We start from the raw sequence: 26,062 nt of genomic DNA, 5'->3' as shown, positions 1-26,062 counted from the left end.
GTAGATCTTTTGTTGTAGTTTTTCATATAATATAATACAAATAATTAGCTTTTAAATATCCCCACGTTAAATCACTTAACTATTTTCAAATCCGGTTTAAGTAGAACATAGATATATAGTTGATTCATCTTTATAGTATGTATAAACAATTTAACTACTTGAAACTGTTTTATTTTTAATTTTAACTCATGTAATTCACATTACTGGGTTATTAAATTGAGCTACATGAAATTTCAAATATTTCTGAATACTGTGGTCTTAAAAAATTATCGTCATACATGTGACGGATGATTGTAACTGTTCAATTGATTATTTGGCAGTTTAATATAATTGATAATTGTAATTTGTCAATACAAAGCAATATGATAGTTAATTAATAATAAATGCTTATCGTTTTCTCATATAAATAATAAAATATTAAGTTTTGGCGTTAATTTATCTATTGATAGCGTAAATCTACATTTATTGATTAAAAAATAGATATATTCTAAATTGACCATATGCATACAAAAATAACCAAAACAAACCATTTTGATTGAACTTTTGAAAAAATAACTTTAATTAAATTTTAGTTATTTTTATATACAATACATTAACTCATTATTCTAACGATGATAATTTAAATATATTTAAATTATTATTAATTTAATAAAATCATAAATAATTAATATTTGTATTCCTTTAATTTTTATGATATTGAAAAATTGGTTTCGAACACTTGTAAGTGGATGTTAATTGTTTATAATTATTTGTAATTCCTTTCCAAGCAATCGAAAATAGTATACAAATTATGTATTAATAATAACGGCCTGTGTTTTTCTATTCTGGACGAGAAATTTATTTGGTGATCTTGTGGGATTCGGTATTTTCAACTCATGTTTGTCAGTTTTCGTCGAATACTGTTCGTCACTTAATATTACTTAAACTTTTATTGATAATTTTACTATTATATGAGCAAAGGAACATAATGCAATTAAAAAGGAACTCATGAATATAAGATTACACTTACAGCTTATTGAAGACTTGTCAATGGATTATTAGTATTTAAAAAACTTTTTTTAATTTCTGAGATATCTTTGTTATTAAACTATGATTATATAAATTAAATATATTATTAAAATATTGAAAATTATAATAACAGAATATAAAAAAAAATAATAATTAATAAATAAACTGATTTTTCATATGCAAATATTGCTAAAAAATGTAATTATATATATATTGGTTCCATATCAAAAAAAAAATGCACTGTACATTTGGATTATTAAACATATCACATATTATGTAAATTATTAAAAAAAAAAATGTAATTAAAATACTTTTACAAGATCTTAATAACTTAAATATTTAGTATTATTTTAATAACCTGAACATTAAATTATTTTCCACGTGATTTACTTATTTTATTATCGAACTTTTATAAATTGTATGTATATAGATACTAATATAGATAAATTTTAATTGTAAAAACAATAAATAGGTACTTTGTGCTAGCATTCAGATCATAGTAGGGATAAAGTTCATCTATGTATAACTTCAGTATATTTAATCTTCTATTTAATTTCTAAATGATATTTATGTAATTATGTCTCGAGGCCTTCAAAACGTACATTTTTGATTCTTTTTATTTTTTTTTTCCAATGTACTAAATATTTTAAGTACTAAAATTAGTACTTATAGCTTGATATTATTATGAAAAATTATAGATTTAAAATGTTTTGTATCAATTTATTGAAGGACAAATTAGTATAATTACTTTGATATCTACGGATATCTACGTTGTTATTCGTCTCAGGTATCAAAATCGAATAAAATGTGATAGTTTTTATATTCATAAACGAGCAGCCTTGTAATGTTTAAAAATGTTTCGTTGTACAATACTTTGACTTATAAGTAATTAATACGGTTGAACTTTTGAAATTCTCCTCAATAACAAACCTAGCTAAACATTGAGTATTATATTGCACGTGTTCTCGCTGCCGATCAGCACTTAGAGTGATATGCATTACATTTCAAACACGTCTTGACAGTAAACATACAGATCTAATCAACTGCGATATAATAATAATTATATTTATAAATACATTTATTATTATATGCTATGTTCATGATTTCTACTTCTTTATGGGTTTAGTTGAACACGCTTTATAACATCGTTTTCTTGGTTAATCATTACCTATTTTCAATGTACGCATACTGTCACATATAAACTGGGAACCGGTTGTTTTGGAAAACACGTCTTTTAAAATTCACCATAAGTTAGAGAGAGAACGATACTAGTTAATGTCTGTTGATAAAATTTGATATCTGTTTATAAGAGTATTGCTATTAAACTCCAAACAAAAAAAAAAAAATTACACGTGTGGTAATTACTAACAAAATACAAACGTTATCATGTTGTGATGTGTTATATCTATGTATAGGTTAATGCATAAAGTATTTTTACATATGTTATCCATGTCTTCGTCACACAAATATCAATTATTTACTAAATCACTAATTTATTTAAGGTTTATCAGAATTTTAAAAATCGAACAATAAAAAAAATTACTTCTATTGTAAAATGATGTGTATTAAGAATGACCTTACGCCTGAGAATTTTTTTTACGGACAATTTTTAATCTACTTAAAACCATTATTTGTTTTTTTCAAGTTAAGGAATCAGTGAGTACTTGACATATTGACTACATTGAGATATATAGGTAATATAATTGTAAAATATTTAGATTCCATACATCATATATATATATTAATTAACTATATTATAGTTCATAGCTCATAGCTGGGAACATTGAGAATTAAATTATCGATAAGTGGATTATAGAAGAATATAGTAAATTTATTTCTTAAACGTATACAGGTCTGGTTTAAGGGAAAAGCTGTCTGGGTTGCAGCCAAGGGCCCCTCAAATTTTCATGATATTTAAATTAGGATACAGAAAAAAATTTTTATTTGTGTTTACAAATATTTAATTTAATAATATTAAACTTTATTTGGACGTTTAAAATTTAATTTTTATCTTACTAATACTATATATATATTTACATATATTGAGTATGAACAGTGTTTTAAAATTTAAATAAAAATTCCATGCATTTAATTTTAATTATTTAACAATGTTATTTCAAATATTATTTATTACAAATAACTTATTTGTAGTATTCATTATTTAAATATTTACGCTTACACAAATTAAGCAATTCGTATTTTTATAAAGCAAATATAATATTATGATGATACAACTTATACTCGATTAGATTGTCTTCATGATTATTATTAAATAAATAGTTAATTGTTATTACTGTTAAATATGATTGATGATATAGCTCAAAACTATTTTTATTTTATGTGACTATGAACATATATTGGTCTAAAGGTAAAGTACACATTTATCAATACTGTTCCATCAAGATTAATATAATTTACACAATTTTATAATAAAATATATCAAAATGAAAGTTATCACGTTGAATTAATTAGTATTCAACTGCAGTTATTTATAAACAGTGGTATGCATCATGTGAAATTGTATGTGTAATTATCAAATTATGTCCAGACATGGAAAAATATTATGCTACGAATGTCTGGAATTGAATGTCATTCACTGTAAAAAATGCAAAGCAATAATTTCAATTATTGCATTTACCTGTTTTCTATGAAATGAATTAAAAATGTATATTAAAATATTATGTACATAATGTGAATAAAATGTAGTCAGGTATCATTCATTTCAGGAAAATACACAAAACATTTTACAATTTGAATACATATCATGGAATAATCATCGTTATTGAAAATATATGTTTACATGTATTATATACGTGTACATTGACAAATTATTGTGAACATTATTTCATCATTCAAAATACTTACGGTATTTTGTTTAACATCAAATTAAGTTGAGGTTGTTGTTGTCATAAATATACTCATTAATAATTGATTATTCTGATACATCATATATTATTATAGTTTAATAAAAATTGAATATTATACATAATTTTTTTCCAGGAACAATTAAATAAAAATCAATATTTTCATTAATCTCTGTTATATTATAAATAATATGTCATTCGATTTAAAGTTATAATTTCAATTGGGTTCACTAAATTAAGTCATTTATGATTTTAAGCAAAATTTGTGCATATCAACAGTTCAATATTGAAACAAAAACAAGTTTTTACAATAAAAGATTTTTGTTGAAATGTGTCGGCAACGGTGGTGAATTATTTGTAGAATGTGAGAGAAACAGGATAATATTATTGCTTCAGGCGTTTTTATCCGACACGCGACCCGCATTGTGTTGACAACCTTCTAAAGACGTGATTGTTTTGGAATATAATGTTTTGTTTTAATGTATAGTTATAGTTAACCCGTTATAAAAAATTCATACAATTCATTAGAACAACTATTTATGTATTTTGTATATAATATTTTATATCTTTTGTTTACATTTTTTAGATTCTAATATTTTCTAATTAATTATGTTTGATGAATAAATCATAATTTATTTTTTATTATTACATTTATGTTTAAAACTATATAGGTAATTTTGTTATAAAACTTTTTAATTGTTTTTAATAAACAGTTATGTGTAACCTAAGATATAGTTACCATCGATTTAAGTTAGTATATAATAATATTTAATGGAATATTAATAACGATCTACTTAAAGTTAATTTGTTTAGTTATTCTGATTTTAATAGTTTAATAGCGGAAATCATAATAATTCATTTTTAGTTTAAAAAGAAATCATTACTTTGAATTAATAGAATTTTTATATTTTCTCTTTTATTCCATTGTATTAATAATTTTTGTATTTTTATTGATTTTTAAAACTTGCGTTACATTTTTTATAATTATTGTTATATACTCATATTTTAGTATTTCAACAATAAATGATAAATCTTTTAATATAATATAACTATAAAATTGTATAATTTTTAGTTTCATAATTTTAAGAATAAATTATAATACAATACACGTAATACAATTTAAGTTGTATTTAAATATTATGTATATTTAATAATAAAATCGAATTTATGGTCAAGGCTCAAAAATACAAATTTATTTGTTATACATCTAGGTGCTTAATATTTTACATAATTAATTTACTCAATGTACGCGTCATACGAATAATGAATATTAACATAGTAAATGTATTTTTGCGCTAGTTTCGTAACTGTATAATAAATGTATTATAAATACAAACAAAAATATTTGCAAAAAGTTGTTTGTCAATACTTGTGTTCTAAACCTAACTCGTGTATTGTGTCTTATGTTTATGATTCAACTCTTCTTTTTCCCTTTTCTTTATTATTTAAGAAATAATGTAACTTGTGAGTCTATGAATACATTTTGTACTGGCACAAACTATTGCAATTATTATATTATACTTATATAAAGACAGATATGCTATAAACGTAGTTTAACTCTCACAAGTTCTAGGTTATATTCATTAAAGGACAATTTCATATTTGACTTGTTTACCTTTATACCTATATATATATATATATACATTATTTTATGGATGTATATATGTATGACATATATACATTGTTTGTATGTGTGTGAGCCTGCGTGCGTTTATCATTCTGAGTACTCTTTTCGTCGTCACCGTGTTGTCTTCCATGTTAATATTATGTGTGGTTTGATTGCTATAATCAAAGCTAGATTAAGGAAGGACTAAGTGGGCTATAGATCAGGGCCCCCTCAAAAATATGAGTTTGTAGCTTTTTTATAATTATAAATACATAAAAACAAATTTATCAATATTTATTGACAGATACTTTCGTATTTAAAGATTTATAATAATTATATTCAGATTAATCATAAAGATTTGGATGATAGTTTAAAAACAGAAATTTCTCATTTTACCATTATTACAAAATAGTTTCTTCGGATATTGATAATTGTAGTGCTATAGAAAAACTTCTTTATGAACAAAATCTTATTGATATTTTTCCAAATATATATATTGTGTTTAGATTGCCTACAATTTACTCAAAAAATCTCCGAATACTTATAAATATTCGATTTGAATAAGAATTGTTAAATTATTATTTTTTTTATATATATTATTTTATTAACGATTGACCCCATATAGAACCGCGTAAAAGAACATTAATTATTGCACCTGTAGCTACTAACTTTTATTTTCAAAGAATGCGTATACGGACCGATCTGGGAGTTTTCAAATGACCATGTGTAAATATTCCTCAAGCGTATTTAGTGGGCAACGGGTAAATGTGAAACGAATACTCACGTACGAATAATGCAGATCTACATGAAAAAAACATTTGAAATATTCTTTTACGTACCAAAAACCTAATGAACAAATTGGAATGGCTGAGATGAGTTGGATTCCATGTTTCTGCACTACTGTTCAACGAAAGCGCCCCCTGTAAATAAAAACAGGAAAATACTTTATGATTATTATTATTATTAATACATGCTAATATGGAAATTTTTGTTTTTCTTGTAAAATATGAAAATCTTTATTTCGAATTGCTGTACATAGTAATATAGGTAACGGTACTCGGTATATGTGTAGGAACAGAAAAAAAAAAACAAATTGTAAAAAACAAAATAAATAAATAAATATATATATTTAAAATCATCATGCGTTGTAAAGTTTAGTGTAGGTACAAATACTGTGTTATAGGTTTATACGGGTATGTATCCATGTTGATTTATGGTCATCAGAGGCAGCCGGTGTGTGCCGGGACACGAGGAATGCTCTTTTAAGTCCGGCCCGACTCCGCATTCTTTCTGTATCTGGTCCATCTTACAATTTATTCTTGTTTAGGTTTTTTTCTTTTATTATTACTATTTTTTTTTGTTATTTTATTTTTTTGTTTACAATGGTCTTTTACGAAAGGGTAATATGATGATAAGACAATTGATGTTTTTCGGAAGAAAAAAACTTTTGGCTACTACTTTTTTTTACCCGTGTCTTTTACCCTCAACCGGTTTTACAGCAATCGTTCAACTAAGGTTGTGTAATATTAATTTACCATCATTAGTCTGAATAATAGGAGCCGCAGTCGGCAAACGTATATTTAACCCAATCAACACGTTTTCACAACGGTTTTGGTTTTAAATCTTAGATTACGAATTGGAATAATGAATTGTCCAATAAAATTGGATAAGATCATATCCAATTCAAGAACTTACGTGTGTATCAAAACATTTAATACGTTTATATACTATATAAATACATTAAATGTAATTTTATAGTTAAATGATCGGGGAGCATATAGAAAATATTGTTTTTAGGAAAAATACTATACTGAACTTTATTTCAAAAATCAATTTTTTGAACGTCAGAACATAATATATCTATATGAATTATGTGTTAGGCTAGTTTATTCACTTAAAACCGTTCTAAATACGGTATGTATTACTAATAATAATTTCCTCACATTCCACCAGAGTGATAAAACTAGGTGTAAAATAAAACAAAATAGATGATTGTTCTAAAACGTGTTTCATGGTTCGTAGCCCTTGCATAATAATACTATTATACGTTGTCTACATATTCCATAACATCATTTTATCTGTTTCCCATACGCATTCTTATTGTTAATGTTATTTTGTACTTATTTCTAAAATTCTATTAAAATAACTAAACATATTGTTATTATATCCTAATGTAGATATGTATTTATACAATATAATGTTACTGACGTTATCAAATTTGTTTTTTAGTTAAGAGCATTGGAGACCCATCAACAAGCGTCTACATCTTCGCCGATTGGCGGAAGCGACTCGCCGGCCATCAGATGGACAACTATAGCGGATCACACGGATTCGCATCACAGCAGTGTTGGGTCCGGAGCATCCAGCGTGGGACCGGTCGGCGGCATCGCGAGTCCCGCATCTTCGCCCGCCACCGCAAACAGTGTGTCGGTAGTACACAAAGAAGAAGACACGTCTAGAGATGGTAATATAACGCTGCTTATAGCATGTATCTGTAATTAAAACGATACGACAACAAAATCAAATTCAATCACCTTATATTATATAAACACTAATAACATACAGTGAGGATATCACAGGATAAAAACGAGGTCTTATCGATTCCTCATTTATAAGGTATTCGATAAGTTGTGTGAAAATTAATTAAAATTTGATATATTATTATTGTTATTAAATCTATTCTCCTCGAGAAGTCAATCTCAATTTTACTTCGAAATAGCCGGGTTTTTTTTTTTTTTTTTTTTTACTAGTAATGAAAAACTTTATCTCATCACGAATAAGTTTATATATAGACAGAATGATGTATACGTTCGCGATTAAATACCTTATGCACACCTTCGATAACCCAACGAGTCATGCATGTCGAATTATTCTATAGCGATTGCTTGGTGTTCTGCGTGAAAACTATTCAATACATCTAGAACTGAAAGTACCGACCTATTGTAAGAAGTGTGTTTTCGTTACCGCGTTTAGTACGACTATATATTTTGTGCAATAGCAAGAAATTATATTTTCGAAAACCGTCACAATTCACAATAGCTAGAATCATTTTTTTTCAAGCATAATTGATCATTATATTTCAATATGATTATGTAGTACAGATTTTTGACAGTCGAAAAACGAGTGCGTCAATATTTACACTAATATTTCCAAGTAAATAAAAAAATTATTATAAAATCTTGAAGTTCCTTAAATTAACAAATATATTTATTTAAAATCTAAGATAACCACTGCTTTCAAATGTACTTATACAAACAAAATATATAACTAACACTCATTCGAGACTGTTAGTTTTATCGCGGTTTTTATTTAGACCTACGAACTAACATAAAAATGTTAGTAATAATTATATAAATTTTAAAATATAATAATTTATAAATATGAATTACATTTCCAGAAAGTAAGAGTTTTAATTTAGTACTTAAAATATTCGTGGTTTATAAATATCCTTAAAAAGTGAAAAGCGTTTACAAAGGACAATATTCATCGCCCTATTAAGAGTCCTCCTCAATTAACGAGCACAAGGATGCTTTATTCTTGTGATATTAAGATTAATCTGCTTTGTCGTCTTGCAAAACAGAGCAGACATCTTAATAAACATTATATATTATAATACACAAGGCAGCATAATTGTGGTATATAAATCGTCCTTTTTTCTGAACTTTTATACCGAATTGTAATTCAGTCCACGGCGACTTAACGAGGTGGTAATGTATTCAAAAGAGGGATAGTTTTAAACTGTTTTTTTTTTTTTTTGTTTGTTTTTGTTCGTGTCGTTAACGAAATTAAGATGCAAAAACGGGAAATAAGACGTAATGAACAGATGATGGATTTAAAAAGTTTTTTCCGTTAAAAACAGTTTTTATATATATATACATATAAATATTTTTTTTTCGTTTGTGGTTGGTTTTTTGTAGATGTTCGTACTGAAATGGATGAGGACGAAGACAACGTGGATGATTCGAGAACGCGCGGGGACAGGCGTGCCGCCGCACACGCGCAATACGTGTCTGTCAATTGCGTGGTGTTCACCCACTACAGCGGTGACGTTGCCGCCGTAGTAGACGAACATTTTTCCAGAGCGCTAAATAGCGAACAGAAACTCAATAACACCCATCAGACATCGACCAAAGGTGAGTGTCACTTTTCGAGGATTGAATATTATTATAAATCCGGTCCAAATATGTGAAATGCCTATACAATAATATGTCCACAATTACATTATTTATAGTGATCTTGATCGTTTAATGAACCAACAAGAGTATGATGTACATTTATATTTGAAAACCAATAAATTTTAAATATTATGCGGAGAACATTTAACAAACACGATCTTGCCGTCGTATGTCATTGAGATCCAAATTAAATTCGGAAGTCCTTAAAAATGTTCGTATTTAAATTTTAGATAAGTTAGACTGGTCACCAAATATATGATTTCTGCGAGACCCGTTTTGAAACATATTAAATGAACGTGTTTTAAAACACATTTAATAACGTTTTTACACATAAATTAATGAATAACAAGTTACACGTAGGAGTTACGGCCAAATTACTATAATGCAAAGTAAATGAAAAGTATAAAAATACTATCGAGTCGAATAGATTTGAAATATTCGAGTAGGTAGTGGTATATTAAATCATCGGAATTTATTTTTCTCACTCTGTAACTTTTTTTTTTCTTTACATCTGCCGCGGATATCGCAAACGGTTGACTGCAACGTTGAGAATGACCTTAACTAAGAATGCATTTTCGCTTTGAAGTGAAAAAAACTTAACATCCCAGACCACAACGGTTTTTTTTCTTTTATTTTTTGCTTCTCGAAAAATTGTTCTTCTTTCCCATCCCCGCATGCACCGACACATTATTTATTGTTATATATTGACCGCGTGAGAATTGAGCATTATTTTAATAGGTTTTTAATTAGTACAAGAAAACTCTTTCACTTGTAAAACACCTCCGACAGGAATGCTTCTTTCGTCGCGAATAAACTGGTTCTGTCCGCGTAAATACATGCACACACACACACACACACAAATATATATTATGTACATAATACTGAATACGAGTAGGTATGGACCGCAAAAGAGCGTGTACACGCGCTAGTGCGCAAGAGAGCGTTGTGGAATAACACACGCCAAACTCGCACCGACAAAACGTTTCTTTTTCTTTACATTAGCATTACGTCGTCGAGATTTAATATATTAATCATAAGACTATTCAACGGTTTTTCTTATATGCAGTACAATATTGATGCTTATGCTTAAACAAAATAATTTTTAATTTAGAGTAAGTAATCAACCACGACAATTTTTGAAAAATTTAATAAAAATTATTTCAGATAATGAAATATTAATAAATTATTGATCTCCAGGGTAAATTAAACATTTATATATTAATATTATTTAGGAATACTTTGATTATAGTGTTATCTAATGTTATATTGAATATTTAATATCACTCTACAAGACTGATTATACTATTAATGATGTAAAATTCATTGTTTAAATGTTTTTATTAAGAATTAATACAAATTATTATTAACGCGTAATGTTATAACTTTTTAGCTATTTCAATACATTATTATTAATTGATGAACATGAAATCGCTAAAATTGTTCATAGTATGGGTGTATATAGTTTATCCCCGATTGATCAAAGCACACAAAAAAAAAAAACAAAAAACAAGAAATAATGTGATTAATATAACTTAGAGTCACCTTATAAAATCCTGTTAGAGATAAAATCATGCTCTGTCGCATGATAAAAATATAAGTCGTAAATCCATTAAAAAAAAAAAAAAAAAATAAATAAATAAATAAAATTAAAATAAGAAATATTGGAAACTATTGTACTGATACAACGTTTAGATTACAATGTATATTTATACTCATTTCGTAGTTCATAATTTAGTTAAAAAAAAAAAAACATAAATTATTCAAAATAGTTAATATTTTTAGATAGGTACCTACATTAACATTAATATAAACACCTATAATTATTATTAATTTGTTACATTTAATATGAAATTGAATTAAATGTCTATATAATTATTGAAAAAACATGTTCCACTGAAAAATAATTTGAATTAATAGTTAATATTAATTATAATTACGGTCGAGTATTTTTATAAATAGTTAAAAAAATATTTATATTACAATAATACTTTTAAATATTAATTATACTATTCTAAATATCTATTCGTTTCATTTCGAAGTAACCATAATATTAGGGCTTATCAAACGTAATACTCAACTCTATGTTTTAAACTTCAGATAATAATTTAATAAAATGTGGAATCTAAAAGAATTGAACACAATTATGTAATGTTCCGTAAATTATGTGAATCGGTATGTATTCATGTATATTTAATGTAGTTATGTCTATTAATACTTTCTGAAAATTACATTCGTAAGTTTTTAATTATTAAATTTATTAATTCGTGTGTATATTATTTTTTGGATATTTCATATCAGTAAAACGTGTTGTCATTTGCCGTTAATTTTATGACATGTATGACGTAAGTACCAATGTGTTTTAACCTTGGTTTATTTCTTTATTTTTTAATAATTTTCTCATTTTGATTCATAAATATATTTTTAAATAAATTCGATAATGTTTTTAAAAAAAGGAGATATCCCAGTCATTTTTAAAATTATTTTATTTTACCAACATGTTTTAAAATAAATATCAATAATAATCAATGGATTGTCACATAATACGTTAAAATAATTTAAAATGAAATATGGTTAACGAGTATAATTATTTCTAGTATGTTTTTTTTAGAGCTATCATCAGTTATTTAACTAGATTCGAGTAAAAAGAAGAAATAACACGATTCAATTGTGACTTATTTTCATAATAATAATACTAACAGTATAGATAAAAATTTAATAATTGTATCTTTACATTATTATTTATAATATTAATTGTTTATCGCGAATTACACACAAAAAAAAAATAAATAAAGAATAATAAAAATAACGTTTCAGAATGTAAGGAATTCGTTAATGTTAATATTAATACAGACCAAAATGGGCGAGGAGTTTTAAATTTTAGAACTTTGAAATGTATATATGCATAAACGAATTTGTACCATAACAGTATACTAACCGGTGGTGCGTATTACTTGAATAATGAACATAACGTAGCGTATAAGCTCGTGTACGTGTACGTAATAATAATTAATTATGTAATCGTTGCATACAACTTCACGTTAAAGATAATAATGTGTTCACGTACCGAAGTTCTTACAGTATTAGATGATGGTATTATGTGTGTACGGAGCGCATAACCTATTTAAGTTATGGAAACATTGTAATATGCGCGCGCGCGTGTGTGAGTTTATACACGATGAAGTTTGCAGATTAAACGTGGTTCGCTTGCATGGTATAAAATTAAATGGGGTGAAACCACTCGACCGATTCGCGAAAACAATGAGTTTTCGACGAAACTGGGCACGAACAAAACTTAGAGCTTCGTTCGTTCGTTTGCCCGTTTCCAGGGACTTTGTCGCGTCCGCTTTACACCATCACCCAGCCGTCCGTAAACGAAGACGTTGCCGAACGGATGCCAACGTGGGCGTACTATATTATAATCGTTATCTAAACCATTTCGGGAGTTCAGTCATTATAGTTTTGTCGCGAGCGCGTTCACGGCAATTCGTGTGTGCTTGCTTGGCGGTGCGTGCGCGCGTTTGTCGTCGACAAAGCGGCAAACGATCCGAAAAGAAGATTTATAGAAGTCGGGTGTTCGTAACAAATGTGTCGTATTCGGGCTTTCCCACGGGTCCACTGTTTCAGTTATTTATTTTTCTCTTCGGCTGCTCTTCGGAAGAGCTATTGTTGTCTTTTTACAGGTGTAGAAGAGCGCTTATGCTTGCACGATGTACACGCGTGTGCGTGTGCGCGTGTGTGCTTGTGTTATCGAGTAGATTTGTAAATTATATTGGACCCGACCAAACCAGTTATATGTACACTCGTTTTATTCGCTTCTTAATTCTTCATTGTTTTTGTTTTTTTTTTACTGTATATTTTTTACGTATAAACGTACAAAACATATACACACACACACATTTATATATATATATATATATATATATATTCGTTTGCACTTCTCCGAACGTCTTTTGTCCAAATGCCGACTCCGATCTGTATCTCATTTTATTTTCCACCACCGTCGTCCGGTATAGTGTATGTACTCCAAATTCGATTGGGAAACAATAGATCGGATTGGCGGCATCGGCGGTACCGTCACAAACGCGTACGCACACGCATACACTTTGGATCACTGTAGCACTCGTAAACAAACCCGAGATCGGAGTGGTGGTAGTAGAACGTATAGTAATCGTAGTAGTAGTTAGAAGTGGGGGGAAACCTATAGTCGATTTTCAACGATCGATAATGCTTTCGACTAATTACTATGCGCGAACTGTTCATCGCGGCTTTACACGCTGTAAAGATGTACCGAACATCAGCACGACCCACCCCATGCGAACGCTATAATAATTGTAACGTACATGACATGCTGCGTACGCGGTGTTTCGGTCGTGAGATTTTTGTTTTACACGATATCGAGATCGAACTTCGTCGAACTTCATCGAACCAAATACCAAATATTTAACGCGTGTGCTAATTCTGTGTCTAAATCAGACTCGTAACTATTTGTTTCGGCAGTACATTTATTAGAAAATTATGTTTGGCAATTAACGCGATTATTATTTTAGCGTTTAGACGCGCGTCAACTGACGTATAGTCCGACGTTGTAATATAGTTAATAATTATAAGAGTTTTGTTTAAACTAAAACTATTTTCTTTCACCTAATATATACATTTAGGATTAGGTTTTATTTCGATTAATCGTGTGGTGATCTGGACAATTTGCACGAGTTCAATAAACTCGAGTGAATTAAACGCATGTACAACAATATAAAAATGACGTAAACGGATAATATTTTAGGGCAATTACTATTGCATTTTTGATGATAAAAACCATATACAATTTTTTTTATTTATCGGTCGATTAATGATAACGACTGGGTTTTCTGCGATTATTAGTTTTTATATCGTTTACAAATCGTTTTCTATCTGGACGTACCTTGTATGTGTACAAATCTTTTCTGCGATTAAATATTGACACGGAACAGCACGTTCGATTTTCAAGTACGTGCAGATAGAAAGCGATTTAAAATTTGCGTTTCCCAACTGCTTATTACTACCGTAGAACAACGTAAACGATTAATCATAAAAATACAAAATAACTATTTATCGCTTGTACGCCGTTCGAACTTCGGAAACATACAATCGCAAATATGTTCAGATAGAATAAGGTCGTTTAATGAACTCTTGCGAAGTTTTCTGTACAATTTACCATAATGAACATTTTTTTTTTTTAATCTGTTTCAACAACATTTTATAATATTTATTTACTGTGTTAAGAATTTACCGTTTAAACAGCAATATGAATACATTTTACACAATATTTCTTCGTATGATTTAAAAAAAAAAAATAAAAATAAAAATGATTTCCACATTAATTTTTTTGCGTATCAATTTTTTTTATATTTACACGATATAAATACAATTATATTTTAATATAATTTCAGATACTTCACCAATGACCTCCAGAAACTTCCCAGCATCGTTTTGGAACAGTAACTATCACTCACATCACTCCACTAGTCAAGTGTATCATCCCGACACAATGTACCATCACCATGGTACTGCTGGCAACCCTGCGGATCCGTGGCAGACGCATTACCAACAATACACGGCAGCGGCTGCTCATCACCATCACAGGTATAACAAACATTAATATAATTTAATATTTTGTCCAATTATAAAAATTTATCAACGTCCAAGTTTGTATAATATAAGTAAATTGACACTATTTTCGATAACTAAAGAAGTGTATACAAATCGAACAAAAACCGTTGCAGATTAAACTGTATGATAATATCACGAACGTTGGTTAAACAATATTTTTTAATCGAAATTCTTTATCTTGTACAGTAGTTGATTTAAAAATCAGTAATTTGTTTATAAATCTTATTTTTCATTGTAGCTATAACATTTCTTTACGTAAATATATTATAGAAAAATAAAACATACTGAAGACAAATAACATTATCCATGAATAAAAAAAAACAAGGATGTATGCAAATAATTACATTTGCCTAATGCTATTCCAAATATTCCAACGGCTTTTTTGTCCGCGACCATAGGCGTGTGCAGAGTTTCAAGTCGGGGACAGCGAAAATGATTACCGGTCCATTTTTTCCATACAAACATCGAATAAATAACTATTTAGTTTACATTTTTAAAAGTATTTTTTTTTTCTGTAACCCGTAACCTATTTGAACTCAGAAAAAATTAGCTTGTTGATTTCATACACTTTTTGGATAATCGACTTATTTTTTATTGAGCGTTATATGGTGGCCCAACTCGGACCGTTCGGGCGTTACTAAGCCATTTAAACCGTTCAAAGGCAGCAAGAGCACACCCTGCCGCCGTTGCGCGCACACCTATGCCCGCGACATTAATTTCTGCCCTCGATTTGCAATAAACATTGCATAACGATGCGTCTTATGTTGGAGTGATTCCCCACGCAGCGTACATAATGTATCGCGAACTCACCCACCCTGATGCGGTGTCCCGTTGAATATGCATAGTGCGCTCGTCGTACGAGTTGACCAGTTCCGAGTGCACATTGCACTCGGGAAAATCTTCCCTGCGAGCGACGACACGTACACGACCGACGCGTGCGTTGTACCGGCACTCGTCCGCGCGACCAATACAAAACAATCGATCGCGGTCGGCCGAGCACGTGCGACCGTATGTAAAAACGGTCGTTACTTCATTACTTGACGTACACTTTTCATCGTAGGGCCGTACACGATTACCATCACCACCATAACATGGCCGCCCAATACGGCAGCCTGCTACTGCCGCCGCCGACTTCCAGGCTGGCGCCACCACCGCCACCGCCGCCACCGCCACCGCCGCCGCCATCTAGTCACCCGCACCCTCACCAGTATCACGGTAAAGCAGGCATGGAGCCGTGGCCCAACAGCGCTCATCATCCAGCTTTGGATACCGGAGCGTCGTACTCGTCATATCCTACTGTTCCAGGTAATAATTATTGTGTTCTAAGTGTATGATAACAATTACATGTAAACGCGAAAGTAGATCTAGGGAGCGGGAGATCCAGGAGGTCAGCCGACCCACAGTTAATACTGGTTGACATAATTAGCCTCTTGAAGATTTCGCATATTTTTTAAGTGGCCAACTACAGGTCGAAGTTAATACTAAGCTGGGGCAAATACTCAAGTGGTCACCTCCCCCTACCACAAATTATGCTACTAGTTAAATTGTATAGTGCAGTGAAACATCTCTACACCGAACCCCATGTAAGACTTAATCCTACGTAAAATTAAATAAATGTTAACATTTTCAATGATAATTATGGATAAACTTAAAAACACATGTTATTGATCATATCGTGTTTTTTTGTTACTATACATTTATAATCCCATTTCAGTCCTAATAAGTGGTCTCTTGAAATAACCTGATCCACAGTTCTCTTACTGTGGATCCATCCCTGTGAAAATAAATTATAATATAATGTTCATTTGAATCGCACGTGTATTTAATATTATTGGTTCAATACTGATTTTACCAAGAGTAAGCACAAATAGCGTTTGAAATTCGAAGTAGCTGAAGTCCATGCTAAGTCATACTTAAAAAAAATTTTAATTTAATAAATGTATGAAAAATATGATTGAGGGAGCTAAGTTCTCTAAGTTTCCTTCCATTTTGCGCCTACGAGTTTTTGACATAATAAATGGTATTCAATTATCTGTAACGTCTATAGGTATTTATCATATATGATATATACCTACATGAATGATAAATAAACATTCTTCTTTACTTTCGTCAGAGATCGAATGCACGTAAATATCACTTTAATTCTTTGCTCTTAGAAAATATGACTCTAAATTTTTTTTATTATACCTATTTAATGGGGGTAGCCAAAATGGTAGCTTGCGAGCAACGATGCTGTTCGCGCTTTTATTTATAAAATTAAAATCCACTTCTTATTTTTTCTTATTATTATGAATTTTAATTATTTAGGTATACATTTATAAAAAAAATATCAAATTATATAAAATGCTTCTATAAACATTTTGGGTCTTAATATTATTGTACTTATTCGTGTGGTCCGCGAACCTATTCATAATGAACATCTTTGCTATTTACTAAATTATAAAGTGTTATAAATATATTATATATTTATTTTTACTCGTCGAATCACATAAAAATTTAAGTTGTAATGTTTTAATGTTATTTAACAATAAAATAAATATTCATAGTGAAATACAATATTATATTACGCACCATATACATAAGTAATTATTGTTTATAATCAAATCGATGTGTTTGTTATTTTTTTATTTTCGACACAGACTTTTGTTGAACAGCTCGACAGTAATATTTGAACACTAGACACCAAAAAGTTTACGCCATCTTACCTACTCTAAATAATATGTCTACATAAAAAAAATAGCAGATGTTAGGTCTAGAGTCCATATCTAGACTCTAGACTTTGTTGTAGTATTGGTAACCTCTACCTTTTACATACCTTATCTTATTACTATACCTTATTATTATATCTTCCTGAAAAATAGCCAATCTCAGCCGTGTTCGTTCAAGGTCACACTAATTGCTAATTTTTGTTAAAACAATTTAGCAATTTTCTGAATATGAACAAAATACACTTATAAATACTTTCATTGTGATAAATTATTATTTTTAGGACTAGCAAGTTCTTTGATTGATACACTACGTACTACACATTAACATTTGATAATATTTGTTCTAACATTTCTTTGCAAGACTATACAACGTATACATTTACATGCATTATATATATATATATATATATATATCAGGGCATTGGATCTTATGAAGTATAGACATTTATAAGACACTAGAGTTTGGTAATTGTCCAAAGAATGTATTATAGTTTTTTATATTGAAGAACGCAAAATTCAATGCTTAAAAAAATGTATACGTTTTTCGTACTGCAGTTTTCAGATATGTGTGATGGCCCGCAATATGTCATACAAGAATTAATATTCATAAGTGTCTGTAAATTATTAGCAAATCATCATGAGACACTCCTATTCGTGCATTAGTATTTCGTAGAAAGCATATAGGTACGCGGAAAAAAAAAGAATAAATGAAGAGTTCATTGCGCATCATCATCGAAATAATAATTTATCGTTAGTTTATTAAAAAACAACGAGTACCTATAATAATTCATTTTTTTTAATTCTTTTTCCACAGCAGGTTTGACATCTCGTGGAAAAAAAAATGTAATCAGCAATAATTAAAACTTATAAAATGGAATACTTTTAGACCTATTAGTGTATACATATTCTACAGAAATCTCACAGATGTTGTGACCAACTAAATGTTTATATAAGGTACATTATATACGGCAGAGTATAAAATACAAGTGCGATTGGATACGACAAAACTTGCCGACGTATTGTAATGCGCACATATCGGATATATTATGCGTGCGCATAAATTATACATAATCATGAATAAACATATTATGCGATGCATTTGTATTGCGTTATATTTCCAAACACCGACGAGAAAGACTCGAGTAAGAGGAAAAAGCTAAAAACTGTTAAATTTCAAAAACGACATCATAGACAATAAACATACTACTTATAACGTGTACTATATATATATATATATACCGTATATCGTATATTCGTACCATCGCTGTACGGTACAGAAGGCCGCGGTTGTGTATACAAACAGACACAATGGACGATAATTTAGCAATTGCCTCGGTTTCAGTTCTTTTTAATACCGGAGAACCGATGTGAAAAGAATAATGATGGAACAGCGTGTATATACGAGTATATAATACGTATAAAAAACGAGTCGGCTCATGGACTTCGGGTCACGTGACCAATACTGCATTGCTGACAGCCGATTTGAAACTGCCAGGCACGTCATCATATCGTCCATATAAAGTTAATTGAACTAAAGACCTACATCGCGGCCGCCATCTCTAGACGTATAATAATCTCATTTTGATAAACACACGGATTGCAGATATATACACTGCAGTTGTATTGATCCGCTACGAAGCGAAATGCATCTCATATATAAACGCGCGCGTGCGTTGCGAAGAAGTTATAAATATAACGTAGAAATTGCAGTGTTTCACGTTTCTTTCTGTGTGTATTAAATTATAAGTATACAATCGCGGTACTGGAGTTTATAATTTCAAAACATCCGTGCATACATTATTATCTGACTAATATTCGCAATGAAGCCATGTTTATTACGGTTAAAAACCTATTATAAATATTTAAATACATAATATTATTATCGATCGATACTCTAGAATTGATTCCGTGAAATTATACACTTTTTACTCTAGGAATTACATGGAACAAAAATAAATTATATCTCCGACCTACTTTAATTAATTTATGGATATTGGTATAGATAAGTATGTGTTACCTATATACGTATAGAGTGCACTAGGTAAATTAGTGAGTTTGGTTTAATGCATTTTTTTAGGGCTGTTAAAATATTTCTATTTTAGAATTTTATATTTTATTAGAATTTTTATGTATAAATTGAGTAGACATAATCTTAAAATTTCTATAAATCGATTTTCGCATTTATACATGTATAAGTTGTTAAACTGTTGATTTATAATTTTTTTAACTTTACACTGCTGCATATATTAATTAATAAAATAATATACAACGTATAAAAGAAAGGATTAAATTTATAATATTGCTGTTTGGAAATTAATTACATACTAATTAAAACCGATTTTCACTTAATTTTCTTAATTAAGCCAACGTTAAAAGTGAATAATATATACATATAAATAACTTTGTGTAAAGAGATAACCAACATCTATATTTTTATCATGCTCTGACGTTCGTTGTTTTACGAAATGCATAATGCGTACAAAAACATAGGTAATTCTTTGCGTAATTAATTAACAAACTTGGTTGTCTCAAATGTCAAATAACTAGGGGTGGAAAATGAACCGCAGACCTTAAAATGCAATCTTTCAACGAAGTTACTAAAGAAGCTCGTGTGAAGACATAATTTATTGTACCTATAATACATAAATATATATATTACATTGTCGCTATTTGAATTTTCCATTCGATTTTAAAATAAACACATTGTACAACAGATAAACGTAGTTATTTGACGATAAGAAAGAGAGTTGACATTTTTTTTTTACTAAGTTTTACGTTTTCGCCTCGCAACTTACAAATAATATCACTTCACTTGCGGTTGGTGTCATACATTTTAATCGAATACATATTTTATCATAACCGTTTTTATTGTTAGATTTTGTTGCAGTACGTTAGTCGTTTGCTAAAGTCTACAGTGTTATTGTTATACTTAAATACGTAATAGCTAATAATAACCCTTATATATTATACAATAAAATAGGTTTTATTTTTATGTACCAAATTTCTGATGAAACTATTGAACTTTTACACGATTTTTTTTTCCGCAGAGTTGTTCCGAATACGTTCCCGAATAACTGGGTAAAATGTTTTCATTTTTGATTTGAGGAAAGGCTGGGAGGATAGGGAAATAAGTATTATGATTAATAGTAATACATAAATGGCTTGGGGGTTGATTCGAAAAAAAAAAAAATGAAAAAATGAATATACTACAGACGTGCAGCGTAGCGTTACAGCTATTTCGTGCATTCGTGTCATAATTACGTTGTACTGAAAATCGACGGTGAAAAAAAATAATTGTGCCGTTTTTTTACGAGTACTACGTTGTACTACGGTCCGTTCTCCGGACTTCCGGTGCCGCGGCCGCTGTTAACCGTATTATTTTTTGTTCGTGACGCAGGCCCACGCGGCAACGTAAACACTCGAGAGCCCGTCGGGTCGCATGACCATCAAACACATAACATTGTTGTATTATATACGTGCTCTTACAGGCGACCGTAGTACAGCCGTCGCCGCACACGCACGTTAGAAAGCTAAAGCGTATCGATTTCTCTAGGGGTACACTGACGTACGCGAGCGAGCCGTGTCATTGGTTCGGAATGACCACACCTACACGGTCAGGCGACGTTACCACGGCAACCGCAGTCGTATAAATGCCGAATTGTGCACGCACACTAGACGTATACGTACGCGCGCACAGGCACACACACATATTATACCTATACACTGGGTATACTGTCCGTGCCAAAGTATTAATTGCACCCCTTCCACGACCATGGCCCCTGCTGAGCTCAGTTTAAATTAAATCAATTCCCACTGCAGCAATCGCGTGTGTTTATCAAATTATTTTTCCGGTTTTTCATTTTCTTTTTGTTCACTGAATACCTCCGAAATACAATTTTAGTCATCGCTGCAAATACACCACAGCCCGTTGATACGTCACTTATTAAATGACAATAAAAAATGAATTTTAAACGAATCTGAACGAAACAAAAAGTAAACATGTTTAAAACTGGATAGATTGTTGTGTCTTTTATTTAATCTGGAAAGTATAACGATGAAGTTAATAATTTTTTAAAGTATTAATATATTTTTTAAGCAATTTATTATTAATTTATTATTAAGATGTGTAAAAATTATAATTTTAATTAAAATAAAAGGTCAAAGTTGATGGGATGTATGAATAAAATTCAAATTGGAAAAAATTTAAAATTAATATTTATAAACAATATAAACTGACTTTTATTTAAAAAGTACCTATTTACTGGATACATTATACTGGTATACTTCATTATACATAGTACTACCTGTATACTCTGTGTTTTCTTTTTTCTTTTCGATGATTACAAAATATTAAAATGTTGGAAAATTTTTTTTTTATATATTTATACATCGCCGCTCTTAATGTTAGATTAAAATACTATGCGGATAAAAAATAGTTAATATATATTTATATAGTTTAATTTGTAATGAACATTTTCAGTCTCAGTTTCTGGAGGAATACAAATAATAATTTTAAAACATTGAATTATTATATAGACCCAATTTCTCTCAATAGTTATAGTTATTAAAGCACCGTGACGCATATCCTAGTTTTCCAGCCTGTCCAACGTGCAGGGCTAGACTGGGTAGACGTGATACCAGGAGTTTCCCGGCAGGCTGCTTGTACTCTTTGAGAAATTTTTTTTTATGTTTGTCGGTTTAGGCTCGTTGTGTCGACAGACATAGACGCATTTTTTAATGCGATTGCATTAGAAACTGTATACAATTAAATAAACAGTTTTTTAATTTTTAATAATAAGTGTTCAAATTCTCAAAATAATATACAATCATTTTATTTGAAAATATACGTTATTTTTAGAGTTGTTTTTATACCTTTGGTATATCTAAGTGGGCCTTTTTTTTAGTTTTCCGGTAGAAATTTCTGACCCAGCGCGGCCCCACCAATGTGCGTTTACGAATACCATGACTTGCATCCAGAGAGGCAATAATTCCATTTAATTTGGTAGGTGGTTGGGCAACTTGAAGTGTACACTGAGTATACGTATACTTGATGATAAATTTTCTGACATAAAAGGTTACATCAATTCAATTATATTACGTAATATATATTATGCCTGTGTAGCGATCAATTTTTTTTCATACGTGGATATTGAATACTTTTCTTTGCCCCCTTTCCCCATAACTCCTGCTAGTTTATGTCTCTACTTGCTTCAGATTGTTTAAATTGTGCTGTAACGCGAACGTGCAGTCATCTAAAATCTTGATCGCTTCATTGCTCATCCTACAGAAGAACCTGGAAAACAAGAAAACTGATTACGGTGGTCCGAAATTTCCCCTCCCCATCTTCCTACTGTGGATACACACACAGATTCATAGACTTCTAAAATTCCGATAGTTAACCCCTACCCCATCACCAAACATTTTATCTATACCTCACAACGGTAGCATCGTCGCATGTGCCCTGTATATACGAACATATTTGTATAAACATGTATATAAACGGAACCCTACTAGTCGTATATACCGCTGATGCTACTGACGTTGCATGCCGTGCTCTCCGTATAACCCGCGCGGAATGAACGGCTTTGAATTCTTCCCATAACTTAACCTCTGTTCCGTTTTAATAAAACCCTTCACCGCGCGTCACACCTACCGGAACCCCAACGGTATGTATACGTATATATAAATGTGTTATGTACTTTCCCGAGCGTGCGCCTCGGCAGTATATAGAAGTCATCGCATCATATTATATCTGCAACAGCCGCGTGTCGGCACCACGTATACATATATAGGTAGTATCTACCCTCGTCTCATTCACTATATAATAAAATGCTATCTCGTCGCCATCCCTTTCTTGGGCCGCAGCCCTCTAGCCCGTCCCCGTCAATCGTCTTCGGCCGCATTTCCCGTGAATCCCCGACCAACCATTATCCTCGAAACGCGTGTATTATGAACATGCGAAATTATTCCGTAAATGAAAAACACCCGAAAACGGAACAAGGCACAATATGCATCTCGGTTATTGAATACGCTTCTATATATGTATAGTCTTTGCTGTACGAAATTAAGTCTTCAACTTTCTTTATGCATATATTATTGTACATCTATACATATACGCTTTTATATTATAACGTGCCTCAAATGAGCCATAAAATATACTGCGCACGAATGTTCGTTACCTACCTACGTATTTTTTTCATTTTGTAGTTCATAATAATATTATTATATTGTAATATATAATATTATATTATAATATTGTTATTTAACACGTTCCTAATACGTAGAGGGATTGTATACTTACATGTTGTTAATTTAAACACAAAAGGTTTTCAAAAATTATATTGTTAGCCATAAATTGTAATATAATGTACAATATAACAATTATTAATAATATTAAAAACGTAAAAGATCGAATTTTTTAAAATATAATGATTTATGGTATCATAATGTCTGTGATGGGTATATTTATATAAGAAAATATCTATATATATTTTATTTATTTAAATGTCAATTTACAATCTGCAGTCAAATTTTTACAATAAGTAAATTTACATATTTAAATAGGGTTGTAATAACATGAGTAGCTTGTTGAGGAAGAGATCCATTGGTGACACCTCTTTTGTTAATTTAATAGATCCCTACATAATTAACGTTTTAATTTGCAAGGCGAGTTTTTCAGGAGGGTAATGCTGGACATGTCGTAGCCATATAGTCAAATCATACTGACTATAAGGTATATAATATACTCGTACTATCATCTACGTCTATCACATCTAATTAGTTATTACCTGTATATATTTATGATTTCATTTTTAAAACAATAGTAATAATGAACATGAAATTAAACATATTATTTCACATACCAACGTGTTTTACATATTAATAAATAATATATAGTACATTGCTTTTTTATGTATAAAATAGCAATAAATAATTGATAGAAAATATATTTAAATTTATAAAATAATACAAAATGTTTTTTTATTATTTGCCTGACGTGAAATAGGCATTTAATCATATTCCTTGTCATTAAATAAATGACTAGGCATTTAACTTTATTTGATTTGACTATATTCCTGATTAGACTATATGCCTACGACAGACATATGTGATATTAAAGTATTTTTATGCATGATTAAATTTTGGTGGAAATGTTTGTACATTGATTTGGTCGGTTTGGTGATACATATAAGAATATTTTAAAAATACCAAGTGTAAAAATTCGTTTAATATTTAAAACGTTTTACCTTGCAAATATTATACTATAGTATGTTTAAAAGTTAATATTTATCTCATTTATAATTAAATTGCATTATTAACAACGAAAGTAATTACCATTTATTCTAACTGCAACTTGTTAGTTTTAATATATGTAATATTACTATTTTTTTTTTTTAGTATTCTTACATAATACATTGAAAAAATAATGTAGTTTCTATGTTTCGTTATTGATTTCATAGAATGTACAGTGCTCGAATTGGGGAGGGGTTGCGCAGGGGGGCGGAGCTCCTCTACTATTTTTTTTTTTTTTTTTTTTTTTTTTAATACCCCAACTATATTTTTTCACTGGAACGGGGGATGTCACGTTTACCCTAATTAATTTCCAAAATATTTTTTATTAAAATATGGATTTCAATTTACGTAAATTTTATAACAAATATTACGATTTATAATATGAAAACTATTTTTAATATTCGTTTATCAACACGTGGAGCTCCGTTAATATTATCACTTATCAGTGCCTAGCCTGAGGTAGCCGAAATTACGTTCGGTCGACTAGTGACTACGCAGCATGGTTATAGATGGAACAATGCTATGCAGACACGCAGTACGCATCGACCTGGTGACTCGCACTCAGCAACATACAAAACATATAATTAGTTGAAAATTAATTCGAATGTGTGGTAAATATAATTTAGCCGACATCATTCTCAATCGTGTTGTCAAAAAGGTATAACGTTCTCTACGAAATTTGGTATTCAAAATATATGTAAGGTTTGTGAAGGGGGTTTTTTGGGGGGGGGGGGGGGGGGGGGGGGGGGGGGGGGGGGGGGG

General features: G+C 30.0%; 1 protein-coding gene across 1 annotated transcript in view; it reads left to right on the top strand.

The window, feature by feature from the left end:
* LOC112689184 (protein vestigial-like) overlaps window positions 1-26,062 on the top strand; it is a 32,452-nt gene that overhangs the window by 5,429 nt on the left and 961 nt on the right. The window contains exons 2-5 of the mRNA XM_025562759.1: window positions 7,708-7,942; window positions 9,396-9,611; window positions 15,080-15,272; window positions 16,360-16,604. Coding sequence (XP_025418544.1) covers window positions 7,708-7,942; window positions 9,396-9,611; window positions 15,080-15,272; window positions 16,360-16,604 — 889 coding nt within the window. The remainder of the gene's footprint in view (window positions 1-7,707; window positions 7,943-9,395; window positions 9,612-15,079; window positions 15,273-16,359; window positions 16,605-26,062) is intronic.

Source organism: Sipha flava, unplaced genomic scaffold (genome assembly GCF_003268045.1).
Source record: "Sipha flava isolate LNK unplaced genomic scaffold, YSA_version1 42_pilon_pilon, whole genome shotgun sequence".
In the NCBI taxonomy this organism is placed as follows: Eukaryota; Metazoa; Arthropoda; class Insecta; order Hemiptera; family Aphididae; genus Sipha; species Sipha flava.
Note: the sequence above shows the minus strand (reverse complement) of the source record. Positions and strands in the feature narration are given on the sequence as shown.